Genomic DNA, 15,920 nt, shown 5'->3' with positions numbered 1-15,920 from the left:
GGGCTTGGGAGAAATGCCAGTATAAGAAGCACCCCCTTTGGAGGTGCGTCAGCCCGCCACCTTTGGAGTGCCGTGCTAAAAGCTCCCAAGAAGTGGAGGGCCACTGGCATCCGGACTGTGGCCCATCTTGCGCTCTGCCCCGAGGCCCCACTCCTGCTCGGCCTCTTCCCCCGTGGCCCCTCCCGTGTTGTGCCTCTTCCCCCCGAGGTATCATCCTCACTCCGCCTCTTCCCACCCTTGCTCCGCCTCTCTCCCTGTCACTTGCCCTTAAGGCAAGAGAGGGCAGAAAGGAGCAAGCGGCAGGGGACTTGGGGAGGGGCTGGAGAGGAGCAAGCAGCAGGCGGGGGAAGGGGAACTCGGGGGAAGAGGCAGAGTAGGGGCGAGGCCCTGAGGGAAGTGGCGGAACGGGGGCAGGAAGAGGTGGAGTGGGGGCAGGGGCTCTGGGGAGGAGCCCGAGCAGGGCCTCAGAGCAAAGTGGGGGTGGAGTGTGGGCCGGACCTCAGAGCGGAGCGGTGAGTGGGGCTACAGTCCAGGTGCCGGTGGCCCCTCCCACTTCTAGGGAGCTTCTGGCACTTGTGCCCAGCCTCCCCAAATGCAAGAGTCATGCGCTGCCTCTCTCAGTTGTACCGCTACCTCTTCTAGTACAAGTAAATTCATGAAAAGTCGACAGCTGTGTCCTGTTAAGTTGTGGGTACCATCACGGTAATGGGAAATAAATGTACACACCTACCTGAGGATCTGCCCCGGCATCAGGCTCGTCCAAGCTCGACTGTTAGGACTGACTGGATTGCGGTAGAGTCTCAAACAGGTCCTGGCTCTGAGCATAGCTGAACTCCCCGGTCGCACGTCCCCCATCCTCCTCTTCCTCCTCCACCTCCTCCTTGTCCTCACTGTTCATGCCAGGGGCCTGTGACTTGGACTTCTTGGAGGTATTTATGGTGGTGTGTGGGGCAGTAGTGGGGTCTCCGCCAAGTATAGCATGCAGCTCTTTGTAAAAGTGGTAGGTCTGTGACTCGGCACCAGAATGACTGTTGGTATCCCTGGACTTCTGATATGCCTGACACAGTTCCTTGGCTTTCAAGTGGCACTGCTGCTGATCCCTGTCATACCCCTTCTCCAGCATCCCCCGTGCAATCTTCTCATACATGTCCATGTTTCTGTAGCAGTGCTTGCACAGCCTCTTTTCCCCACAGGCCCAGGAGATCCAATATCTCCTGTCTACTCTAGGCAGGAGCACGTCTGACATGTGTAGCCAGCATGGCCAGCTGGGCAGCCGTGCACAACAATGGAGAGCTACTAGGTGTGCTCGCTGTGCTGGACAATCAGGAGAAAGCATTTCAAAAATTCACAGGGTTTTAAAGGCGGGGGGCCTTATGGTCTCTGTGACCCTGGGGCAGTAAATTTCACAATTGTGACCAGAGTGGGCAGTGTCGGGCAGTGTGGGAAAGCTACTGGGGACTGTTAGGCTCTACATAGGTAACACAGTGTCTACATTCGTGCTACGCCATCCTCAGTACGTCAACCATGGCTCAGTGCTTCTGGGGAAGGTGGTGTTACTGCATTCCTGTAATGTGGCACTTACATCGGTGGGAGACAAATTTAAGTGTAGACACATGCACAACAACTAGGTCAACACAAGGGGCTTACTTCGACCTAACTTTGTAGTGTAGTCCAGGCCTAAGATCACACATCACTCAAGCTTTCACTCCAGATTTCACCTACCTTTAGGTATTTCCATGGATAAAAGAACTGCAAGACCATCCTTTTCCTTCAGGCCTCTACTGCAAACCCAAGGTAAGGAAATCTCTTAGCACCATGCTGTGTGTCATTCTGTATATTGCTGGAGTTCTGTTCCATGCTTTGTACTGTACCAAGGAACAGACTATATACACCATGACCTTCCTTATCATGCATTTACTCACTTTTGTCTATCAGTAAAGGCAGTGCTTAATTTATAATGAAAGAGGTGCTGAGGCTCAAGCAATTAGGTGCCAGGGCTCAAGCAATTTTTTTACACTCATAACTGATGCAGCAAGCCCAGAGGTGCCAGGGCTATGAACTGCCAAGCCTAGAGGTGCCGATGCTTAGCCCTGGCAAGCCCCAGCACAAATTAAGCACTGGCTAAAGGAGAACCTCAAATGGAAAAATAAATATTCTATGCTGGTTCTGAAAGCCAGTGAAGAATAGTTGAGCCTTTAGGCTCAGCCTGAGTAAAAGGGTGGCATGTAACTACTCCATTCTAAGAGCAGCCTATCTAAGAGATTTCTTTCTGCTTGGCGTGGGGTGTGGTGTGGGTGTGTGTGTGAAAGTAAATAACTCACTGCAGCACATGAAAGGGTGTATGTTATTTCCTTCCATTTTGCCTGGCCAGTTACTCTTCCCACTGAGGGATGGAGGGGAACAGGGGGAGAAGCCAAGTTTCCATCCAAATGCCTGCCCATCTCTTCCACTTCCCTGCCCATTTGCCAATGGGGAGTAGCTAGAGAAACCCCCTTACTCTGCTCAGCGAAATACAATGGCACAGTCTAGCCCTACAAAACTTGAATTTACTAAATGGGATTATCACATTAACGATTAGCTGACTGATATGGAAAAGTATGTGACATAAGCAGCAGAACGTGAATACTGGTGGAATATTGTAGAAAGCACCATTATACAGATGAGAACATACAATTACAGAAATGGGATTACCATCCCATAGAAACCCTTGGGAATCTTCATAAAAATGTGTGCTATCTGATTTTTCTGTGACAAGAGGAGGTGAACAGTCTTCATGTTCTTGCATTCAGAAGAACATGTTGCTGCAATTTTGAGTGTTCCGTTTTTGGTACCCAGCACTGGAAAATCATGGACCTTCTTCTTAGTTTACTTCTGGGTGTGGCAGAACTATCCATTTATTTGTCCAAGAATTAAAAGATTGTATAGGATTGTCTCTGTAATTAAGTCTCTAAAAGAAATAGCAGGTTTCAGTTGCACAGGGTCTGTTGTTGACCTTCAAGCCCTCCAATAATTCAGCACTGGAAGGGAAAATTGATCTTTGATCCACACATCCATCTTTGATGCTGTAGTCCATGTCCAAATTATTTGTCTTTCTAATCGTACACTTCCTTTTCTTTATACATTTCAAAATATACTCAGAGGTGAATAATTTAGGCCAAATTATGTGAGACAATCTCATAGTATTGATCAAACGTTCCGTTTTAGATATTTATCTTATTTCTAGTTCAAAAATATTAAACTCAGCATGGATTTCAAAGCTTCCTTCTCTACTATTATTTTTCCTAATCTCGGATGAGGCTATTTTTTTTTAATTTTTTTTTTTGTGGTTGGCTATTCATTCACTGTTAGCTTACCTCCAGAAATACTGATGACTCCAGTGTTCTTAAATCTTTACTCTGCTGGTTGATTAACATGCATGTAATCTCTGACATATGTTGGCTTGTTGCAGAAGTGAAAGTCATTGCTGTAATCGCAAGAACTGCAAAACCAAAATGGAAAACAAATACAGTCATGTTTCTACGTGGGGATGGGGATAATCATGATTTTAATGAAAATAGAATGCAATAAAACCTACAGAGAGATATTTTTTCAAAAAAGGAGGCAAAAGTCCATGTACATACATGCACTTGCACAATCTGATTTTATACTTGCAAACTGGGTGACTGCGTGACTGCCTCCTATGGATCCTGGAGAGTGCTTTAGAATAAAAATAAATGCAAAATAAAAAACCCATTACAAACCATGTGCTACATCTTCTAGTTCTCTTATGTGTCAGAATCTCTTAAAGGGTCATGCTGCGTATGCCTCAGCAGCATCAGGTCAGAATCTCTCAGCTGCCAGCTACTGTTTCAACTTGCCTGTTGTCACCAAGATGATTCATCTGTCACCCAGGAACCCAGGGTGCTTCTGATCAGAGCAGCAGCAAAGTGCAGCCCCAAACACGTCCTCATCCCACTCCCAGCTCACCCATAGAATCCTGCCTGGCAATTCTCATTCCTGCTGCACTAGCCAGGGCAGTACTTAGCCCTACATAGAACGTGAGGAATTTCCTTACTCTTTATGATTTACATTTCTACTTATAATCTTAAAGATAGGATAAAATGATCATAAGCAACATTATGTCCCAGTTTGTGAGCAACCTCTGGGCAACCATGCCAAGGCAGATGGGAGAGTAAGAAGCTTCCCCCACTTACACACACACTCCTAGTAGCTGTCCCTGTGCTCCCTGCATTCTGGGGAGCAAAGGGACCATTGCTTCTGCTTTTCCTGGGGAGCAGGATGCTGGAAAAGAGGCAGGGAATGGCAAGAAGGAGGTAAGGCCCTGGATTTCCCCTCCCCAACCTCACAGTGGCCCGTGGAGTCTGGCAAGGGCACTAAGGGTTAACATCCCAATGGATCGAGCAAATTATACTCTCCATGTGCCCAAGGAGCAGCACCAGAAAGATTCTGCTTGCTGTGAGGTACAATCTCTTTCGTGCCCTTGACGGTGTGTTGTGGTGTGGCTCCGCACTAGCCCCATGCAGGGCCATGGCTTAAAAAAAAACACACTCTAGCCCTATCGGTGTAATACAGTAACCCAAGACCTAAGCATGCACAGAAAAAAGAAAAAGAGAAGTAAAAATAAGGAACTAACTCAGAGGAGTGATCTGTGTGTGATTTTGATAAGCTCTTCAAGCTGACCCTCAACTGTATAAATAAGCATGGGATCCCAAAATAACATAATAGAACTGTTCTTTCAAAACACGTAAAAAGCCTCTGCCACATTGTTTACATTGATTCTTAAGGTGGTTGGACTTGAAGCAAGAGTCTGAAGTTAAAGAAGGAAAAATTTAGGCTAGATATTAGGAAAATGCAGTCACAGCAAGAATAACTGAGCAGTGAAACAGAATATCAAGGCAGGTGATGGAGGCACCAAAATTGCAGATAGTGAAAGACAGTTTAGATCAGTGGTTCTCAACCTTTCCAGACTATGTACCCCTTTCAGGAGTCTGATTTGGATTGCATACCCCAAGTTTCACCTCACTTAAAAACTACTTGCTTACAAAACCAGACATAAAAATACAAAAGTGTCACAGCACACTATTACTGAAAAATGGCTTCCTTTCTCGTTTTTACCATACAATTATCAAATAAATCAATTGTAATATAAATATTGTACTTACATTTCAGTGTTTAGTATATAGAACAGTACAAACAAGTCATTGTCTGTATGAAATTTTAGTTTGTACTGACTGCATTATTGCTTTTTATGTAGCCTGTTGTAAAACTAGGCAAATATCTAGAGGAGTTGATGTATCCCCTGGAAGACCTCTGCGTACCCTCTGGGATACGCGTATCTCTGTTTGAGAACCACAGGTTTAGATAAGACATTAATGGGAATTTATAATTTTGTCATTTTCATTTACATGCTCATAAATTTTGTTTGGTCATGCTGGTAGCTTCATGTGATAACTTATGTTCATCTATCTTGGAAATGTGATGCCTGTATAACTTCCTCAGGTGCCTTGCTATTTCAGGATCCTCTCATTGGCAGTTTCTGCAAAATTCCTCTCTATCATCCTTGCTCTGTACTTGTTTTTTGCATGTTCTTTCTTTTCATTTCATATCAGGGATCCTCCTTACAGACCTGTTGAAGACCTAAAGCTGGATCCTCAGCATAAACCAACATAGCTTCATTGACTTCAAGGGAGCTACACCAGTTTATACTAGCTGGGAATCTGACCCCAAATGCTCAATCCATCCATCCTTCCAATCACTTTCTTGTTCCAGATTTCTAATCCAAACAATGGCCATTCACATTGATGATACTACAGGAGCTGGTATGACAAATGTGCTTCTTAAAAAGCTGGGAGATACAGGAATTGAGATAGCTGACATGAGAGGTCAGGGCTACGATAATGGTGCCAACATGAGAGGAAAGAACACAGGAGTGCAGACACGGATCCAAGAGTTAAACCCTCGAGCTTTTTTTGTCCCATACAGTTCTCATTCATTGAAGTTAGTGGTCAGTGATGCAGCATCAGCTTCTAGTGAGGCTGCTGAATTTTTTAATGTAATTCAAAGCATCTATGTATTTTTCTCTGCATCAACTCATCGATGGCAAATTTTGAAGCAACATCTGGGAACATCCTCTCTGACACTGAAACCACTGAGTGCCACACGATGGGAAAGTTGAGTGGAGGCGATAAAGCCTATCAAACACCAAATTGGGAAGATAGATGATGCCATAGTTGCCATTATGGAGGATAATGCTATGACAGGAACTGTTCGTGGGAGAACAGTGGCAGAGGGAAATGGAATCACCAGAAACATACATAACTTCAAATTTCTGTGTGGCTTAGTGTTGTGGCATGACTTACTGTTTGAAATAAATGTTGACCTTGATATATCGGGAGCAATGGAACAACTGGACAAAGCAAAGTCATACCTACAGTCTTACCGGTCAGATGAGGCATTTCAAAACGTTCTGAAGAGTGCACAGAAGTTGGCAGAGGAACTTTACACTGAAGCTATTTTCCCCACCCATTCAAGAATACAAGAGTCACTGAAGAAGAAGACATTTTGATTACAAGGCACTGGATAATCCCATAAGAGACCCCAAACAACAATTCAAAGTTGAATTCTTTAACCAGGTGCTAGATTGTGCAATACAGTCAGTTGAAGAATGTTTCATGCAGCTCAAGGAACACAGCAGTATATTTGGGATGTTGTATGATATTCCAAAACTCCTCACTATACCTGAAGAAGACCTACACCAGCAATGCAGGGCACTAGAGACAGTGTTGACACATGATGACATGCGCGATATTGATGTGAGTGATTTAGGTGATGAACTGAAAGCCCTTTCAAGACACATTTCAGCAAGATCAACTCCAAAGGCTGTTCTGGAATATATGTGCACAAATAAGATGACCACCCTCTTTCCAAATGCTTTTGTTGCTCTGCGCATACTTCTAATACTTCCTGTAACAGTTGACAGTGGAGAACGCAGCTTCTCCAAGCTGAAGTTAATAAAAACACATCTACGCTCCACAATGACACAGGAGAGGCTGGTCGGCCTTGCAACCATCTCAATAGAGCATGAGCTGGCCCAGACTGTGGACCTTCAGGAAGCAGTTCAAATCTTTGCAACCAAGGCGGCACAGAAAGCACCACTTTGATTATTTCAAACAGATAAAAATGTCAGTGTTTATGATGCAGACAAGAAAAGTTACATTTGCTGTTCAGGTGTTTGAAAGTTAAGTGTTACTTAAAATTTTTGAACAAGGCATTTTAAGTTGTTAGTTCTCTTTTATTGGGGAAGGTAGCAGAGCAGTACCATGAGAGGAGCAGAACAAGAAGAAGGCAGAACATGAGTGAGCTATTTATTTATTTTGCTAATTTTCTTGCATATATTAGTAGTTTTGCTGTATGTAGATTAATATGGATCCTCTTAGTAATGCAGACACTCTTTCAAGGCTGCCTACATAAGCCTACCAATAGACTGGAATTACACTAAAGATTCTTTCCAGCACAACCTGCACCCATAAAGAGTACAGAAGCAGAGTAGTTAGAGGAAGGTGGTTACAAGGAATGGCCAAAAAAAGTCTTTGGTCCAGTAACACACTTAATGGAAGTATATGTGGGAGGCAAAGGCTCATGCAGTTTAGTTACAATCTAGTTACTGGGAAAACTAATAGGTCTGCAGTGAAAATACATGGGTGCGAAGTTTCAAACTTTTCCAGTAATGAGACAGTACTGGCAACCTCAAACATTCAAAAATCAGGAGTCAGGCTTGGGCTTTAAGAAAAATACCAAATATCCTATCAGAGTTGGCTATACTGATGACCCAATTATTCATAGATTCCATGGGCAGAAGGGACTGTTGTACTACAGGTCAGACTAGATGATCACACAGACCATAGAACTTCCCCAAAATAATTTGTGCAGCCAATCTCATGATCTTTTGGGACCTGATTCATGAGTTTTGATCTCATGAGGTGGTCCAGCTCATATTTTTTGATCTTTTGAGTTGGCAGTACTGAGATGGTCTCCTATAGAATGACCAGGTACAATTATTGGCTCTGCTTTCTGAGCACAGGGACTGCTCCTCCTGTCTCTTGAGGTGCAAGCCACCCAGAGGGGTGGCGAGGAAGGGTCCATTGCCCCCCTTGTCTTAAACTCAAGCCAGTGTAGCTGCACAGCTTCAGAGAGCGGTGCACATGATATCATTAACAGTGGCAATATACCTCCCCCAGTGGCAATATACCTCTAACGCCCCCTCTCTCCACCAATGCATGGCCATGCTTGTGTGTGGCTCCTTTGTATTTTCTTCTCAGATCCATTTAACTACCCATCTGTCTTGGTTCTTATACCACACCCATCACTGTAATGTTATTTAAATAGCTCCATTGTTCCAGAGGAATATAGCTGTCACAGAGGATACCTTCATATTAGGATTTTTTCTACATTACAGAATTATATTGTGTTTGAACAATATTGTAAATAATCAAGCTAGATGACATGAGTATGATGCTGCTGACCACAACTTTGCCAGTCACTGTAGGCCGGGATAAATCATGTTCAGCACTATATTGGCACCAGGGTTTAAATCATGATAATTAATCATGGTTAGTTGACATGACAGTGAGCATGATTTTTTCTGGTGTACACTGACAAGTCTGTCATGGGCAACCCCGTGTCATTTAACTCAATTGATTACAATCCTGTTCAAACATGATCAACTTTTGAAATGTAGACAAGCCCGTAGAGTGAAGTAGTTCTTGAGGTAAATTGGAACAATCCCATAGAGAGCTTTGCAGATGAGCACTGAAACTTTGAATCTGAATCAGGATTTAACAGGAAGCCCGTGAAAAGAGCAGAGCATGCGGTGATATCATTATGCTACTGAATAAATAGGCTGCTGTGTTCTGAACAAAAACAGAATTAAACAAAAAGATTGGCAGTTTCATTCCTCAAAACAGTGTATTGAAACTTCATTTATTTTCTTTCAACCAATATAGTTCTTTGCATTTGCTTAGGCTTTTTTTCAGTTGGCACCAGTCTCCACATAACACACATTATTAGAAACATTCATTCTAGAGTGGGCAATATATTGTCAAGTCTTCTCAGTGCTCCTGATGCCTCTCGCTATTTTATCTCTGTGAGACTTTCCCCAGACACTCAGATTATACTTGAAACATAACGCCCAGCTTCTAAAAACGTATGGTCTATCTCCTAGCTCTTTGGCTACGCAAACTTCACTCTGCTTCACTTCACTTCCCTACTTTACCCTTTACTACTGGGAGAGGCAAAGAAGAGGGAAAGCAAGGGAGTAGGGCTAGCTCAACTAATATGCAAAGCCATCCTCCAATTGCAGAGAAGATTGACTCACAGTTTCTTTGGTGGTGGGGAAAGAGAGGCAGGTGGGTACACCTTATTACTGCTTCATAAAAGTAGCAGTCTGCATCCACAGCATTTTTGCTGAAGATCTTCCCCAATTCCTTGGTGTACTGGTGGAACTAGTGGCAGTACCCCCTCTTACCACTAGGTGGAAATCCTGCCCTGCTTCTTGGAGGTACTGAGGCAGAAGGAAGACTTCCTTCCTCCATCTTCTTCCTGCACCAACCTATCCATTGAATTCTCAGCAGGATTTGGTCCATGCTGTTCAATGTCAGACTATTTCACTGCAGTCAGAGATCTGTACACGCAACAAGGTTCAGAACATAAAACAATAATTACCGAAAACAAGCTAGTGTATATGTAATTCTGTACAGGCGGACTCCCAAGTCACAAATTTGATAGAACAAATGATGGTTCAGATTGTGAAGACAAGAAATTATAAAAGTCTTAGATAAGCATCTCATCTTCATGAACAGTACGTTAGGTCTGGTAAGCATGAACTCCCTTCTGAAGTGCTGAGCTTGGAGTCTGAACAGATATAATCCAGCCCCATTTTCCTAAATGGGTGCCAAAATAAACCCAATAATATGGTGTCCTTTTTATTTGGTGTAATTTATATCTTTCCACTCCTTTAGCATGCAAGTAAAACCTACTTGGACTGTCTTACACACTATGGGCTAAATTCAGCCCTAGAGAAAGCAGGCACAACAGTCATCGAAAGATACACCTACTTACTCTCAGGCTGACACATTGGGTAAAACCCTAGCCCCTTTAAAGTGAATGGGAGTTTTGCCCTCAGTTTTAGTGGGCAGGATTTCACCCATTATGTTTTTCCCTATGCAAACTATTCCTTACACCCTATAATCAAATTCCCTTTGCATATTTCCTTTATGGGATTTGCTTCAGACAGAGCAATGTGTATTGAATACATATGCATTCCTTTGAAGTCTTTGAATTTATGGATAGTTTCACAGCTCACAACTAGTTTAACCAGTTCTCTCTCTAATTGCAAGCTAAAGATTTGCATTCCATTTTTCTTAACAAAAATTACTTGTAAATGCTTTCTTAAACCTTGTCTATGCAAAATTTATGCACCAAATTAACTAAATCACTGATTACACAAATAACTAAAAACTAGTTAAATAGGTGCACAAACTGTGTAGATATGCTCATCGACTGTAAACTCTTCTGGGCAGCATCTTGAACAACAGGGCCTCTGGACACTACAATAATATAAATATTACATCACCAGAACATTGATTTAAAATCTGGAAACCAGACCTGTTCCTAATTTTCTCTTTCACATTGGTGTTTTTGGTTAACAGCTCTATTTCAAACATCTTCTTGTTTTCATTCAAAAGTATCAATCTTAAAGTATTATCCCTTTTTGGAAGGATCTCCGAGGCTGAAAGAAAATTCCAGATTAGCACTGTAATTTCTGAAGAAACAAGAAATGTTATTTTTGAAGCCAGGACAAACAAATTAAGTGCAGCAGCAATAAATATTCAGCAAGTACATTCATCTTCTTGCCTATTCTGTTGGACTTTATTATCCCATTCTTGAAGAGATACTACATCAGTCTAATACACAAAATAACAAATCTCTCTTGGCTGCTCTGATAATAAACATCTCCAGTTTGTCCAATCCATTGTGTCTTCATCTAGGCCAGAATCTAAAAGATCTCTCCTTAGGGAGCATGAAGGAGAAGCAGCAGCTCCCCTGCAGCCTACTTCAGGAACACCATTTTCAGCCCTCCCCCGACACATTCCCAGAGAAAATGACTGTCACACCTGTAACAAGTGTATCAAAGCTCTGCTCACCAATCAGTTTTCAATCTTCCTAAAAATTCTTCTCATCCTCCATTGTCTGTCATCAGCTAGGTAATAGCTGTGGGGGAAGAGGAATGTATTCCTTCACCTCCACATCCTACCACATCACTCCTAACTCATTATCAGTCTCCTATTCCTGGTCACCATTTCCAAGAGTTTGACCGCCACCTACTGAGCCTTACCTATTTGTAGCACCCTGGGTATAGATTTCATCAGTTTTTATTTTTCAGTAAAATTATTCCTTTTTACTATTGTACCTTGCTTAGTTGGAAGAGGCTGGTTAATGGTCATGTATAAGCTTCATCATAGCCAGATTCATAGTTAATTAGTGATTTTAGATAAGTGATCCCATGTTGGGATTTGCATTATATTCTTCTGTCAGTGGCACCCATTTTCTACATTTGTTTTTTCAATGGTACACCTGGCTGGGTGCCAGGAGACCTGGATCCTTTGTCTGCTCTGCCATTGACTCACTGTGAATCCATGGGCAAGTCACTTTGCCTCTCTGTGCTTCAGTTTCCCTCTCTGGGACAACAAGGATAATGATGACACAAAGATCAGTAGTGTTTCTCATGTGATACCACTGCACATGCAGCTCAAACTCTTAATGGCTTTTTTTGCTGTCATCTTGCATTGCAAATTTGTATCTATTTGTCACTCCTATTCCTGTTTCATCATTTATGCTGTCCAGGTTTCTTTTTCCCATTGAATGAATTTATGTTTTGGATCATTTTGTATATATTAATTTGCTTTCCATTTTTCTGCCTCTCTTTCTAATATTTCCAGCTACATAGGAGTTGCCATAGCTCTGGTAACAGTAGCTGATTTTAAGGAGAGAATGTATGCATTTGTGATCAGCTCAGCCACTTCTTTCTTAAATTCTTTGAGAACTCTTGGACAAATACATAGATTCCAAGGCCAGAAGGGATCATTGTGCTCATCTAGTCTGACCTCCTGTATAACACGGGCCATAGAACTTCCCCACAATAATTCCTGGAGCAGATCTTTTAGCAAAACATCCAATCTGGATTTAAAAATTGCCTGTGATAGAGAATCCACGCCGACCCTTGGTCAATTGTTCCAATGGTTAATTACCCTCACTGTTAAAAATGTACACCTTATTTCCAATCTGATGTTCTTTTTACCCAAACTTTCATTTACCTTTCACCTTGCTAAGATACTTGTCCTTCAGTCCCTGTGATTCTGCATCTTAAATATTATAAAGTACATTTCTCAAACTACCATACTGTTATTTTGCTTGTGGGAATTGAGTACGTATCATGCTCCTATTTAAATAAATGGCAAAACTTCCCTTGGCTACAGTGGGAGCATATTGGGCCCATGGGCCACGATACTGCAATGAGCTCTGTGCAGGTAGACTCCTGTGCCCACATGCAGCCCTGTTGCAGTCAGTGCTCTTCCAGGAGCACTCTATGGCTTGACAGCTACTTTCAATTCACTTTAATTTATAAATTCACATTCATTTGGACTGCTGAAAAGTTCCCTATTTGGAAAGAAGGTTAAAAGTGGCGGAAAGGGCCACCAACCAGTGCTGAAATAGCTCAAAATTTTGTCTCTTTCACCAACAAAACATAGTCCAATAAAAGATATTACCTCATCCACCTTCTATCTCTAATATCCTGGGACCGACACAGCTACAACAACACTGCAAACAAGAAATAGTAACTTGCCATTTGGTAGAAGGATTTAAAGAGTGACTTTTTCTTTTTTAGACCCTCACTTTCCATACCCCCATAACTGCTTCCATTCATCTTCCATCCTCACAGGAAGAACAGGAGTACTTGTGGCACCTTAGAGACTAACAAATTTATTAGAGCATAAGCTTTTGTGGGCTACAACCCACTTCTTCGGATGCATATAGAGTGAAACATATATTGAGGAGATATATATACACACATACAGAGAGCATGAACAGGTGGGAGTTGTTTTACCAACTCTGAGAGGCCAATTAAGTAAGAGGAAAAAAACTTTTGAAGTGATAATCAAGATAGCTCAGTACAGACAGTTTGATAAGAAGCAAGTGTGAAAATACTTACAAGGGGAGATAGATTCAATGTTTGTAATGGCTCAGCCATTCCCAGTCTTTATTTAATCCTGAGTTGATTGTGTCTAGTTTGCATATCAATTCCAGCTCAGCAGTCTCTCGTTGGAGTCTGTTTTTGAAGTTTTTCTGTTTTAAGATAGCCACCCGCAGGTCTGTCATAGAATGGCCAGACAGGTTAAAGTGTTCTCCCACTGGTTTTTGAGTATTATGATTCCTGATGTCAGATTTGTGTCCATTAATTCTTTTGCGTAGAGACTGTCCGGTGTGAAATAGTTGTCCTCACCCACATTTGGGAACAATATATACCTTCAAGTCAGTGGCACTGCTATGGGTACCCGCATGGCCCCACAGTATGCCAACATTTTTATGGCTGACTTAGAACAACACTTCCTTAGCTCTCGTCCCCTAACGCCCCTACTCTACTTGCGCTACATTGATGACATCTTCATCATCTGGACCCATGGAAAAGAAGCCCTTGAGGAATTCCACCATGATTTCAATAATTTCCATCCCACCATCAACCTCAGCCTAGATCAATCCACACAAGCGGTCCATTTCCTGGACACTACTGTGCTAATAAGCGATGGTCACATAAATACCACCCTATACCGGAAGCCTACTGACCGCTACACTTACCTACATGCCTCCAGCTTCCATCCAGGACACACCACACGATCCATTGTCTACAGCCAAGCTCTAAGATATAACCGCATTTGCTCCAATCCCTCAGATAGAGACAAGCACCTACAAGATCTCTATCAAGCATTCTTAAAACTACAATACCCACCTGCTGAAGTGAAAAAACAGATTGACAGAGCCAGACGAGTACCCAGAAGTCACCTCCTACAAAACAGGGCCAACAAAGAAAATAACAGAACACCACTAGCTGTCACCTTCAGCCCCCAACTAAAACCTCTCCAGCGCATCATCAGAGATCTACAACCTATCCTGAAAGATGATCCTTTACTTTCACAGATCTTGGGAGACAGACCTGTCCTCGCTTACAGACAACCCCCCAACCTAAAGCAAATACTCACCAGCAACCACACATCACTGAACAAAAACACTGACCCAGGAACCTATCCTTGTAACAAAGCCCGATGCCAACTCTGTCCACATATCTATTCAAGTGACATCATCATAGGGCCTAATCACATCAGCCATACCATCAGGGGCTCGTTCACCTGCACATCTACCAATGTGATATATGCCATCATGTGCCAGCAATGCCCCTCTGCCATGTACATTGGCCAAACCGGACAGTCTCTACGCAAAAGAATTAATGGACACAAATCTGACATCAGGAATCATAATACTCAAAAACCAGTGGGAGAACACTTTAACCTGTCTGGCCATTCTATGACAGACCTGCGGGTGGCTATCTTACAACAGAAAAACTTCAAAAACAGACTCCAACGAGAGACTGCTGAGCTGGAATTGATATGCAAACTAGACACAATCAACTCAGGATTAAATAAAGACTGGGAATGGCTGAGCCATTACAAACATTGAATCTATCTCCCCTTGTAAGTATTTTCACACTTGCTTCTTATCAAACTGTCTGTACTGAGCTATCTTGATTATCACTTCAAAAGTTTTTTTTCTCTTACTTAATTGGCCTCTCAGAGTTGGTAAGACAACTCCCACCTGTTCATGCTCTCTGTATGTGTGTATATATATCTCCTCAATATATGTTTCACTCTATATGCATCCGAAGAAGTGGGTTGTAGCCCACAAAAGCTTATGCTCTAATAAATTTGTTAGTCTCTAAGGTGCCACAAGTACTCCTGTTCTTTTTGCGGATACAGACTAACACGGCTGCTACTCTGAAACCTGTCATCCTCACAGGGTTCCTTATTTTTGCCCCCCATATTAACCAGTCCCTTACTGCACCTTGATCCAGGGACACAGAGTTTTGTGTGTGTGTTGGTAAACGGCTGTGACAGACATAATCAAAAAAGGCCAACTAGCCAATCATCATGTGGCTTTGGACCATCAGTGTTCTTGGCTATATACAGTGATTTGCTTATGGGAATTGAACATGTGTCCATTCCATGAAAACCATGCAATTTATTCAGTTAAAAACCAAAGTATTTTTATAAACCCACTAGCTTCACCTGATAATGAGACTTTTTGCATTGTTTATTAAAAGGATATCAAAAATACCCTTCAGGTTTACACACTGAGGGCTCAGTCCTGTTACAAGAATAGTTCCACTGATGTTAATGGAGCTACTAACTTCTTGTGAGTATGAAGTACTCACATGAGGAAGCGCTGCAGGGTCTGGGCCATAATAACTTGCCTCCAAAGAGAAAAGTTTCCATGAAATAGAGAAATGAAAACACGAGAATGTATGTGTCACTGACAGTTACTGAAGAAATGATACTCTTTGTCACCCTAGTACCGTATACATTTCCCCTCTGAATTAAAACAATAATTTCCACTACAGCTGGTTTCCTTGTGTTCTGTTTATTGGGGGGAGGAGGAGCCTGTCGGCAAGTTAAGAAGAGCTATGCTAAAAAGTGTAAAAGAGGTAAAAATGAATCAATAAAATGTTTAAAAGAATAATAGATTTTATGCTAATGTATCACTGCATGTCATGTACGGTAATGAGCCAGATAATTGAAAAAAATTACAATTATAAA

General features: G+C 42.3%; 1 protein-coding gene across 1 annotated transcript in view; it reads right to left on the bottom strand.

Moving 5' to 3' along the window:
* Positions 1-7,044, bottom strand: part of FLT3 (fms related receptor tyrosine kinase 3) — a gene marked incomplete at its 5' end in the record, with an annotated part of 57,499 nt that extends 50,455 nt beyond the window's left edge. Inside the window, 2 exons of the mRNA XM_065413278.1 lie at positions 3,354-3,478; positions 7,029-7,044. Of these exons, the coding sequence (XP_065269350.1) occupies positions 3,354-3,478; positions 7,029-7,044 (141 nt within the window). The remainder of the gene's footprint in view (positions 1-3,353; positions 3,479-7,028) is intronic.
* Between the last annotated feature and the right edge of the window lie 8,876 nt (positions 7,045-15,920).

Source organism: Emys orbicularis, chromosome 1, assembly GCF_028017835.1.
Source record: "Emys orbicularis isolate rEmyOrb1 chromosome 1, rEmyOrb1.hap1, whole genome shotgun sequence".
In the NCBI taxonomy this organism is placed as follows: Eukaryota; Metazoa; Chordata; order Testudines; family Emydidae; genus Emys; species Emys orbicularis.
The sequence above is the reverse complement of the archived record's forward strand: the minus strand, read 5'-3'. Positions and strand labels throughout refer to the sequence as shown.